Here is a 10,834-nt window from a genome sequence, read left to right on the forward strand (position 1 = left end):
GCCTTCATCGACTGCGTTTAAACCGCACTATATCCTCCCATATAGAGACACTATGTCTCGCTACTGTCCTCCCTCCCACCCTAACTGCCGTGCCCAGCGTTTGCCCAAAATGCCTGCCCTGTTGCACGTGATGCATGCGGCGGGAGCACAAAGTGCGGGTTTTGAATTCATTGGCTAGGAGAGTGCTCTCTGCAGGTATTTTAGTGGTGTTAGTATTGTACTTCAGGTATGTCTGTGTACGACGGCGTCATAATAGGGAACTGGTAGACTGCGGTGCTGTGCGGTGCTGTGCTATAGATTTGGTATAGCTGGCTGTTGAGGAAAGATTTTTGCGACGCATGCGTCGTCGTCGTAATGTGCTACGGAATTTGCAATGTAAATATGCGCATTTGGTGTTCGTGTTCGTCGGTATTGATCTTATATTTAGATATTATGTATTATGCGTACGCGTGGACAACCTGTTGATCTGTAACAAACCCAGACGCAGGAAGAGAATGGAGTCGTCGTCAGTTCTTTCCTAGTTCTGACGCCCTACAGTATGAGGCCGTCGCTACAGACTACTATTACGTACTTTATTAGTGTTATTGTGTTCGTAACACTTCAGCTCTCAGCTGGCGATCTCGGCCAGTATCGATCTGGTCCTTCTTGTCGCCGCAGATCTCTCGCATCCGAGGTTGGTCAGGATTATTGTGTTCTCGTACTATAATCCCTAGTTCCTCCATTAAATATCGTCTAATTGACTCCCTCCTGTCTGCCTGTGCTGGACCTGCCCTCCCCCTCTACCGTCTGTCGGCTCTCCCCCAATCTTCCCAATCCAGCAGCTACCCAGAAAATACAATCCCCCACTCCCAACTAGCATTCTTACTAAGCTCTTACTCAGCCTTCTGGAAATTGAACGGATATTTGCACGGAGCACGATCTCTCAAAAAGTCTGACCCCCTTCAGCCCGCACTCTGGGTCAGCCCTCCACCGGAGAACTTGCTACCCCAGACTCACTATGTGTGCACGTGATGGCTGCTGTGGTAAACCAACCACACACTCGTTATTTGTCTCTGCTCAGCATGCTAACCGGCCATTCCGGTCACGTACATGGCGATAGGATCATCACCACCAGCGTACCGCGATCGCGATCATGAAATAATGCCATTACAACTTAGCGTGCCATTCTCCTCACTCCGTGTGTTCCTATCGCACTCTCACGCTATGCTACGCTTTCACTACAGATCCGTTCGTCTGCCGCGCACTTCAGCTCTCCCATTATTCCTCTCCTTCCAGAGATCTCTCTAACTCAACAGCCGCAAGTTACCGTCGGAAGATTGTCCGGCGGAGCGGATGACTGCACCATGAGTAAGCCAATCCCCATACATTTACGTAATCGTCCACAATATGTAGTATAGCTATTTCCCAATTGCTCCAAGAAGATCCACCACATACAGCAGCAGCAAAACTACTGCTACCTGGCACGACAGCGGTATCCTCCCCTCGCCCTTTAACCGCACTTGTCTAATTCTGTCCTGCCAGGCCTGCCATGCTCCTCCAGTTCGCCCTGGATAAAATAATACTTCCTAATAACAATGCTCTGATTGGCCCGGCGCTCTGCCGGCATCCCGGTCTAGCACCGGGTCAGACATTCTCCAGCGCCCCGAACAAGCTGCCGCTGATTGGCCAGACCCCAAACGTCACGCATAACTGCTCAAGCAACGTGGCTCTAAATGACCTGCAGACCTCTGGAGCGCCGCGCTAAACTGTCTTAGGCTTAGCGCTCATCATCCATTGGCTGGCTCCCACCCGCCGTCCCGCGCCCTCTGCTAAAGAGACGACACACAAATAAATGCCTGGCTGCCGATCCAGCTGCTCGCTCTATCTGTTCTCGTTTTTTCCTTTTTTCTTTCTTCGTGCTTTTTGTATCTTTATTCTTGTTCTTTTTCGTATTTATTCATAATAGTTGCGGTTCGTTATCCAGCTCAAAATGCTGTATACTGTCCGCTCCTCTGCTGCCTCGGCTTTCAAGTCGGTATGTGTTTTGTTTTCTTTCTTTTGGGTGTTTTCTGGGGGAGGGGGATTTCCTTTGACTAGTGCGCGCGCGCGTGTGTGTTTTCGGGTTGCTCGGACTATCTTAGGTTTTCTTTCAGTGTTCGTCGTCTTTAGGAAATTTGTAATTCCAACTGTGTCAAATGGCAATTGGTTTTTTCAACACTTCTTGGTATCGATACTATCGTTCTGAGCTGTTGTGGTCGCCTGCTTCCTGTCACGCATTACACTAACCGCCGCCTATGTATTTGTCACATACTGTTTTCTTATTCGCTCATTGGTCCCCTCTCTATTCATGTTTACATCTACGCATGATTTTTTCACATTTTGCTAACTAAATGTTATAGGGCGCTTTCACTCGTCTGAACAAGACTTCTATCCGCTCTCTCGCTACTGCTGTCGAAGAGAAGGTTCCTCAAAACAATCTTGAGGACCACTCATTCCTTAACTACAAAAAGAATGTCGAGACTCTTGAGATCGTTCGTGGTCGTCTGAAACGTCCTTTCACTTTCGCTGAAAAGATTCTCTATGGTCATCTTGATGATCCTCATGGACAGGACATCGAGCGTGGTGTTTCTTATCTTAAGCTCCGACCCGATCGTATTGCTTGCCAGGATGCTACTGCCCAGATGGCTATTCTTCAGTTTATGTCTGCTGGTATGCCTTCCGTCCACACTCCTACTACCGTTCACTGTGACCATCTTATTCAGGCTCAGATTGGAGGCCCTAAGGATTTGGCTCGTGCTATTGAAATTAACAAGGAGGTTTACAACTTCTTGGCTACTGCTTGCGCTAAGTACAATATTGGTTTCTGGAGACCAGGATCTGGTATCATTCATCAGATCGTTCTTGAGAACTACGCATTCCCTGGTGCTCTTATGATCGGTACCGATTCTCACACTCCTAACGCTGGTGGTCTTGGTATGCTTGCCATCGGTGTTGGTGGTGCTGATGCTGTCGACGTCATGGCTGGTCTTCCTTGGGAACTTAAGGCTCCTAAGATTATTGGTGTTAAGCTGACTGGTGAGCTCTCTGGCTGGACTTCTCCCAAGGATATTATTCTTAAGGTCGCTGGTATTCTTACCGTCAAGGGAGGTACTGGTGCTATTGTTGAATACTACGGTGAGGGTGTTGAGGCTCTTTCTTGCACTGGTATGGCTACCATTTGCAATATGGGTGCCGAAATTGGTGCCACTACTTCTACCTTCCCTTACAACCCCCGTATGGCTCAGTACCTCTACGCTACTAAGCGTGGTTTCGTTGCTGACTACGCTGATAAGTTTAAGGATTTCTTCAAGGCTGATCCTGGTGCTGAATATGACCAGGTTATCGAGATTGACCTCAACACTCTTGAGCCTTATGTCAATGGTCCTTTCACTCCTGATCTTGCCACTCCTATTTCCAAGCTCAAAGAGACTGCCATCAAGAATGGTTGGCCTTTGGAGGTAAAGGTTGCTCTTATTGGCTCCTGCACTAACTCTTCTTATGAGGATATGTCCCGTGCTGCTTCCATTGCACAGGATGCTCTTGATCATGGTATCAAGGCTAAGTCTCTCTTCACTGTCACTCCTGGTTCTGAGCAGATTCGTGCTACTGTCACCCGTGATGGTCAGATTAAGGTCTTTGAGGAGTTTGGTGGACTTGTTCTCGCTAACGCTTGCGGTCCCTGCATCGGTCAGTGGGATCGTCGTGATATCAAGAAGGGTGACAAGAATACCATTGTCTCTTCGTTCAACCGTAACTTCACTGGACGTAACGATTCCAACCCTGCTACCCATGCCTTCGTCACCTCCCCTGATCTCGTTACAGCGTTCGCTGTTTCTGGTGACCTCGGCTTCAACCCCCTCACTGACACTTTGAAGGACAAGGATGGTAATGATTTCAAGCTTGCGGCTCCTAGCGGTGCTGGTCTCCCTGTCAATGGATACGATCCAGGTAATGATACTTACCAGGCTCCTCCTGCTGACAGATCTGCTGTTCAGGTTGATGTTGCTCCTACTTCTGACCGTCTCCAGATCCTTACACCTTTCAAGAAGTGGGATGGTAAGGATGCTTTCGATCTCCCCATTTTGATCAAGTCCAAGGGCAAGACCACCACCGATCACATTTCCCAGGCTGGTCCATGGCTTAAGTACCGTGGCCATCTTCAGAACATTTCCAATAACTATATGATTGGTGCCATCAATGCTGAGAATGACAAGGCTAACACCATCAAGAACTTCATGACTGGTGAATACGGTGGTGTTCCTGAGGTTGCTGGTTACTACCGTGACCACAACCAGAAGTGGGTTGTCGTTGGAGGTGACAATTTCGGTGAAGGTTCATCCCGTGAGCACGCTGCTCTTGAACCCCGATTCCTCGGTGGTTTTGCCATTATTGCCCGTTCGTTCGCTCGTATCCACGAGACCAACTTGAAGAAGCAGGGTATGCTTCCTCTCACATTTGTTGATCCTTCTGCTTATGACCGTATCAACCCTGACGACAAGGTTGACATCATTGGAGTTACTACTCTTGCACCTGGCAAGAATCTTAAACTTGTCCTTCATCCTAAGAATGGCGAGGCTTGGGAGACTGAGCTTGCTCAGACTTACAACAAGGAGCAGATCGAATGGTTCAAGTACGGTTCTGCTTTGAACAAGATGGCATCCACCCTACACCATTAAACTAAAGCATTTGTATTAAGTTCTGTTTTTTAAACTTTTCTTTTATACTACTATATTTTCCATTATTTTGATCCATATTTTTATTTTGTTTGGTTGAGTATAAAGTTTTCTCTGATGTTTTCGTTTTATTTTACACTTCATCAGAAGGTGATGAAGGAGAGACAAAAAAGAAGAAACTTGTGGGAGGATATCCATAGGTAATGATAAAGATGAATTTTCGAATTAAATGAAAAATATTAAGTCATTGTAAAATGAGATGTTCGACATATTTACTGAATTTCAGTGGATGAACGAGTATTGAATTTTGAGCTGTTGTTTATTAGAGTGGGAATAGATAGTGATACGATTTTAGTTTGAGCAAGTGAAGTGAGTGAGACTCATCGACAGCTATCCATAAATGATCTACAAAAGGGGATTCACCACCACGAAAAAAGAAAAATAAATTGAATAGAAGGAAAAAAATAACTGTATCAACCACTTTTTTTTATAATTTAGGACAAAAAAACAAACAGAAAAGGAAGACGCCAATGAATGCAGATGTTGAAGCAAACGAAAATTGGTAATAACAAGAAAAAACAGACTAGCAGAACAGGAGAAAATGATATTTTGTATTGATGAGACTTACCAGAAAGATTAGTGTTGAATAAACATTAGGTTAGTAGTGAGTAGTAAGGTAGTTAAATACAATACACAGGATAGATCCGAGTAATCTTCTTTTTAAAAGAGTGTTGAATATCAAGCAAAAAGATTTTGCAGTGTTGAAACGAAACATGAGGATGGAAAAACCACAAAATATTATATACCCCGAACGCCCTTTGTTTTTGATGTCAATATGTTGCATATGCATAGCAAAGATAAATTATACGCCGAGTTGAACCGATCGCATGCGCCTGAAACAAAATTATGAAGCAGAAAGTAAATATAAATAAGTAAAATAACCCCGATAAAACCCCTAGCTTAGAAGAAAAAGGAAAAATAAAAGAAAATGAAATGAAAATGGAATATCAAGAGGACAAATATGTGTTCAACCGAGACGAGAAAACTTAAAGTGCTGTTCCACTTTAGTCATTTCGTCCGAACTTGACACATCTTGCCAACGAAGTCGCTTGATATCTTCTCTGCGACCACGGTCAGCAAGATCGTCTTTAAGCCAACGGATTGCCAAATTGAGCAATGCAGAGTTGGCATTGAACGAGGATTTCGAGCTAGGAGCAATCTCAGATGCATGACGCGCAAGAATTTTGTGGGTCTCGCCAACCTCGAGAACTCGAGACATGTGGATATGGGCTAGATATGTTGGCCATTCTGCAAGCCCGTCAAAAATATGCGAAGCATAAACGACCGTGCAAGGACGCTCAACGGTTTCTTGATAAAGAAAGTCAAGTAGTCTGGACCGGACAAGAACATCAAGATCGACCGTGACCTCATCAAGAAGCAAGATTGTCCAGGGACGCAGAAGACCCATAACAAGCTGAACACGGCGACGCTCGCCATCTGAAACAGCGTTCATATGCCACGAGAGGTCTACATCGAGAATATCGAGCAATTGATCTCTGCGCTCCGGAAACGCGTCTCCACCAACACTGGCAAGTAGATACGGAACAGGCATATCATGACGAACAATCGGATTGATCGCCCATTCAGTACCTAAGTACGTGATACCTGCAATTCCGGAGCGAAAGGGATCAGAACCAAGAACTTTGACTTCTCCGGCTCGAGTCAGTGTCTTACCCGCCAGAATTCGCAACAACGTAGACTTGCCGGCTCCGTTAGCGCCTACCAGCAGCGTACGCGAATGGAGCGGCAAATTGAGATTGATATCGTGAAGACCAATGACATCGTTTGGAAAAACATAAGTCAAATTTTTCAATTCGATAGCTGGAGCCTCAGTTGAAACAATTTCGGAAGACATGATGACCATAGAAACCAAAATGGGTAAAGTAACAAAATTGGATTCGGGAAAATTTTCTACCTTAAATACCCTAGGAATTGAAAAGAGTCATTTCTATCAGTAGAGACCGAGCTCAAAACACATGACGGAGATTACAATGCGAATTTGTCTACCGATTGAATCGTTATTCATTTAAAATCATTATTCATGGGAATGAAGAAGTTAAAAGCAGAATTAAACTTTTAGTGTGAAATAGAAATAATTATAAAAGCAGCAAAAAACCTGACAATCATAGTGGTAATAGACCAAAACAATACCCTTAAAAGAGACAACGATTAGATTGTTAAAACTCTTGATCGACTGTCATATAAGCGCTCGTTGATTTCTTAGCTCTGCTGCCAGTATACGACAGGATTACAGGATATTTCGAGGAAATGCAAGAATATGGGCATCAGTTCCGATCACCATGAACAAAACGGTCGTCCGCAAGTAGTTTATAGTTCACCATCAAAGTCCAGGGCCGTTGAAACCACAAGCTCGTCGCCGATACCGCGACATCGATCTTTTGACCGTGGCTCAACTCCGACCTCATCCTCGACTGCATCGTCAATCAGCTCGCTGTCGACGACTTCGTTTCCGCTTAGAAAATCTTCCATTTCAACCAATAGCAGCAGTAAAATCCTCAGACTCAGGCCGCTTCGACCTTCTCCACCCACGCCGCACATTCAGAGTAATCTTCCTCCAATCCGTTCGCTCTCCGATTCTCAAAGTGTTGAGAATCATAGCGGCAACGGCATCAAGAAAAGCAGCAAATATCACCAAAAATTTCATTGGTTGGGCTCAGATACTGTGATCTCGTCGGCTCCGGCCGCATTTACGAATCTAGCTATGGAATCCGAGACTCAGCCTGTTGGTACTCCGTCAACTGCACCCGGTACTGCTGTGCCTGGAATACCAACTACTAGTAATAGCAACAACAATAGCAATAATAACAACCACAGCTCATACAATTCTGCTCCTTCACCTCCTGCAAATGCAGTTTTATCTCAAGTCTGGTTAGTTAGTGTTGATGCATCGGCTCTGGCAAAAGATCTAGTCCACGATATTCTGCTCAAGGGCCATTATGTCGCTCTGGGATGCAAGCACGACGCTGTACCTGTTATGCAGGAATTATTTGCACAGGAGTATGGGGAAGACCGGGTTCTTGTTCTGGAACTGGATCCAAGAAATAAACCACTATGTCAGAGCGCGTTAGCACAGATTGCTCAACGGTGGAACAGAATTGATATCGTTGTTTGTGCACCGTCAAAATCAATTGTTGGATGCATCGAGGAGGCATCCGAATGGCATATTCGAGAACAGTATGAAGAATCATTCTACGGGCCCATGAATCTAATCACTATCGTTTTGCCAGTTTTAAGGCGACAGCGATCGGGCCATATCATATGCATCACAGGAGTTCTGGGTCAAATGGGTTCTCCTTCACTCGGCTTAGTGTCCTCTGCTGCGCATGCACTTGAAGGATATATTGAAGCGCTTGCTTTCGAGATTGCTCCTTTTAATATTAAAGCGTCGCTTGTCGAGCCAGCGCTGGAATGTGCAATTTTATCAGGCTCCGTCCAATTTACGAAACCGCTTGATCATTACAAAAACTCGGTTGCACATACCATCAGAACGCTACTATCATGTACAGATCTTTCCCCGGAGTTACTTGTTCGCGATGTCGTATTTGCGGTTGTAAATATAGCGGGAATAGATAATCCACCTAGTAGAATTGTCGCGGGAGTTGATGCAATCGAGCAAGCCAAAGATAAGCTTCGTACTGTATCTGAAGAAATGGAAGATATGCTGGAAGTTTCGTATGCTGCTGATAAAGATCCGCTAACTGATGCGCAGCGGCGTGAGCTTGCAGGAGAATGATTTGTATACTAGTAAGGGAGTTTTTGTACGATTTTGCTTAACAGATGCTAGAACTGTATATTATATTTTGCTTCCTTTATATTACTCCGCTCGTGCTATTCTTTGCCTGTTTCTTTTGTAGTATCTGTTCGAGCTTGTCATTCCTACGCCGCGCTAATGTGAGCTCTTTCATTTCTTCGGCCGAAGCAGCTACAAAGGTTGGTCGCTCTGCGATAATCGGATCGCCATCTTCAGCTGGTTTTCCGCTCTCAATCGGAACTGCTCGAATGACTACCTGCTTTAGGATTTGTGTGCAATTGCCGACCTGAATCTCTCCTGCATCTGAATTTGTATTAAGTTTTGAATCGGATTGGGAAATTGAGTCGGTATCCTCGTAAATCTGAGAAAATAGTACAAATGAAGAAGCTAGTTCGGTCGGAGGATCAAGCTGAATTTCTATGCCCTTAATAGCGTATTCATCCAAATCCTCTTCTGTCAGATATATCTCTATCGATAATCAAGAATGCTTACTGTTAAAAATAGCTTCTCTAATAGAATCTTTGACTCCGGATCAGTCGTATACCTGCACATGTTAACTCGCCTAAACATATGCTTAGAGGAAAGAACATACAATGTCAATAATGGCCCAGAAATCCACCACAACGGTAACGATGCAAGCAAGACAGTGTTGGTCGCTCTCAGTGTTGCCATACTATTGATTATATTTCGCTCAAAATTTCTATCTTTATTTTCCATAAGCTCATTACATTCCGTGTGCCTTCTCTTCGATCCTGTGTCGGATTTGCGAGCGGCAGGTCCCCATAACTGGATATTGTGGGCCTTGCCGCATTCTGCATACACGACAGGATCTATTTCAATGTCTCCGCACCATAGCAGTTCTTGATTCCTCATTCCCAAGTCTCAGATCTTGCTACTACAAATCTCCTCAGTTCAAATACTCAAATCGAAATTTGATCTAAACATCGTCCTCTTACGCGTGGACTGAGCCAATGCAGACGCGCGTTGGGACTTTCAACTACAGCCACATCGAGCCTCACTAAATATGCACCTCCACAACCCAGCCACTATAGCCCTACTCAGCAGTCACGATAGGGCTAGCTCTTGCTCTGTCTCCTAACTGTATGAGAATCTGGCTCTGTGTCGTGCTAAAGCATTCTGTGCAGTGTCGGGAGATTCACTAACAGCGTGAGTCGAGTGTCTTTGGGAAATTTGTGAATACTGTAAGACTTTTCTCTTCAGTTTCGTGAGAAATTAATATTCTTCTTAATTCCTGATCTATATTTAATAATGGCTCCTAAAGGTTCGTGGGTCTAGGCTAGGTGGTCGTCTTTTGATTCGTAATTGTGAGCGTGCAATATGGACAGAAGTAGATTTGAGTTGAATGGATTGAATGGGTTGATTGAAGTGAGAAACAAGGATAAAACGGATTGAAGGTATCGAGGGCGACTATGGATATATGGATATCTTTTTGCAGTTTCGCTTTGAATGGAAATCTCTTGTTTTATATTAGCAGAGCAGCTTCAAAACATCTTCAAAACATCGTGTCATAATCTAATATTCATCAACACAAATTTCAACAAAGCTTCTTCTACCACGCTCATATACTTTCAGAAGCTTTCGATCACCGCTGCTGAATTTACTTATACTAACTTGTTCTAGCTGCTACTACTAAGGCTACTGCCGCCAAAAAGGCTGCTCTCAAGGGTGTCAATGGTACCAAGGTCAAGAAGGTTCGCACTTCGACGACTTTCCACCGCCCAAAGACTCTTCGTCTTCCTCGGGCTCCAAAGTACCAGCGCAAGTCGATTGCCCATGCTCCCCGTCTCGATCAGTACAAGGTTTTGATCGGTCCTCACAGCAATGAGTCAACTATGAAGAAGCTTGAGGAGACCAATACTATTGTCTTCATTGTGGATATCAAGGCAAACAAGCGACACATCAAGGATGCTTTCAAGTCTCTCTATGATGTTGATGTTACCAAGGTTACCACTCTCATCACGTAAGTTGGATTTTCAGGTTTCTATTATTCATTCATACTAACTAAAATTGCAGTCCTACCGGTAGCAAGAAGGCATATATCAGACTGGCCTCTGAGAACGACGTTCTCGATGTTGCTAACAGAGCTGGATTCATTTAAACAGTTTAAAAGTACTTGTCTGGTTTGGTTATTGGTCTTTTGTATTTATAAATAAATATCGCAAACGCATTTCTAAGTGAATTTAGCTTGTAAGGTGTAGGAGATTATGTAATCGTAGCTGAAAGGTTGGGAGTGCGTCAAGGTATTTGTACAAGTTGCTGTCTTACTATATGAATGGATTTGAGAGCTTTC

At 44.4% G+C, this 10,834-nt stretch overlaps 5 protein-coding genes across 5 annotated transcripts; 3 read left to right on the forward strand and 2 right to left on the reverse strand.

Moving 5' to 3' along the window:
• The first annotated feature begins 1,772 nt into the window (after nt 1–1,772).
• V1516DRAFT_168979 (aconitase family-domain-containing protein) lies at nt 1,773–5,022 on the forward strand. Its single transcript, XM_066918687.1, has 2 exons — nt 1,773–2,014; nt 2,379–5,022. Exons 1-2 carry the CDS (start codon nt 1,970–1,972, stop codon nt 4,692–4,694), a joined length of 2,361 nt encoding a protein of 786 aa, XP_066778816.1. The 5' UTR covers nt 1,773–1,969; the 3' UTR covers nt 4,695–5,022.
• A 607-nt stretch (nt 5,023–5,629) lies between these two features.
• On the reverse strand, nt 5,630–6,822 carry V1516DRAFT_167956 (P-loop containing nucleoside triphosphate hydrolase protein). Its single transcript, XM_066918686.1, has one exon. It carries the CDS (start codon nt 6,613–6,615, stop codon nt 5,719–5,721), a length of 897 nt encoding a protein of 298 aa, XP_066778817.1. The 5' UTR covers nt 6,616–6,822; the 3' UTR covers nt 5,630–5,718.
• Nucleotides 6,736–8,921, forward strand: V1516DRAFT_670634 (uncharacterized protein). Its single transcript, XM_066921407.1, has one exon. It carries the CDS (start codon nt 7,030–7,032, stop codon nt 8,503–8,505), a length of 1,476 nt encoding a protein of 491 aa, XP_066778818.1. The 5' UTR covers nt 6,736–7,029; the 3' UTR covers nt 8,506–8,921.
• Nucleotides 8,537–9,441, reverse strand: V1516DRAFT_670636 (uncharacterized protein; the record flags this gene model as incomplete). The annotated part of the gene is made up of 3 exons (XM_066921408.1): nt 9,116–9,441; nt 9,016–9,067; nt 8,537–8,971 (listed from the first exon to the last, which is right to left on the reverse strand). Coding segments are annotated over exons 1-3 (718 nt in total), but the record flags the coding sequence as incomplete, so codon positions are not given.
• A 249-nt stretch (nt 9,442–9,690) lies between these two features.
• V1516DRAFT_670642 (60S ribosomal protein uL23) lies at nt 9,691–10,827 on the forward strand. Its single transcript, XM_066921409.1, has 3 exons — nt 9,691–9,805; nt 10,165–10,504; nt 10,558–10,827. Exons 1-3 carry the CDS (start codon nt 9,793–9,795, stop codon nt 10,640–10,642), a joined length of 438 nt encoding a protein of 145 aa, XP_066778820.1. The 5' UTR covers nt 9,691–9,792; the 3' UTR covers nt 10,643–10,827.
• The last annotated feature ends 7 nt before the right edge of the window (nt 10,828–10,834 follow it).

Source organism: Lipomyces oligophaga (assembly GCF_038497815.1).
Source record: "Lipomyces oligophaga strain CBS 7107 unplaced genomic scaffold V1516scaffold_2, whole genome shotgun sequence".
NCBI classification, from domain to species: domain Eukaryota; kingdom Fungi; phylum Ascomycota; class Lipomycetes; order Lipomycetales; family Lipomycetaceae; genus Lipomyces; species [Lipomyces] oligophaga.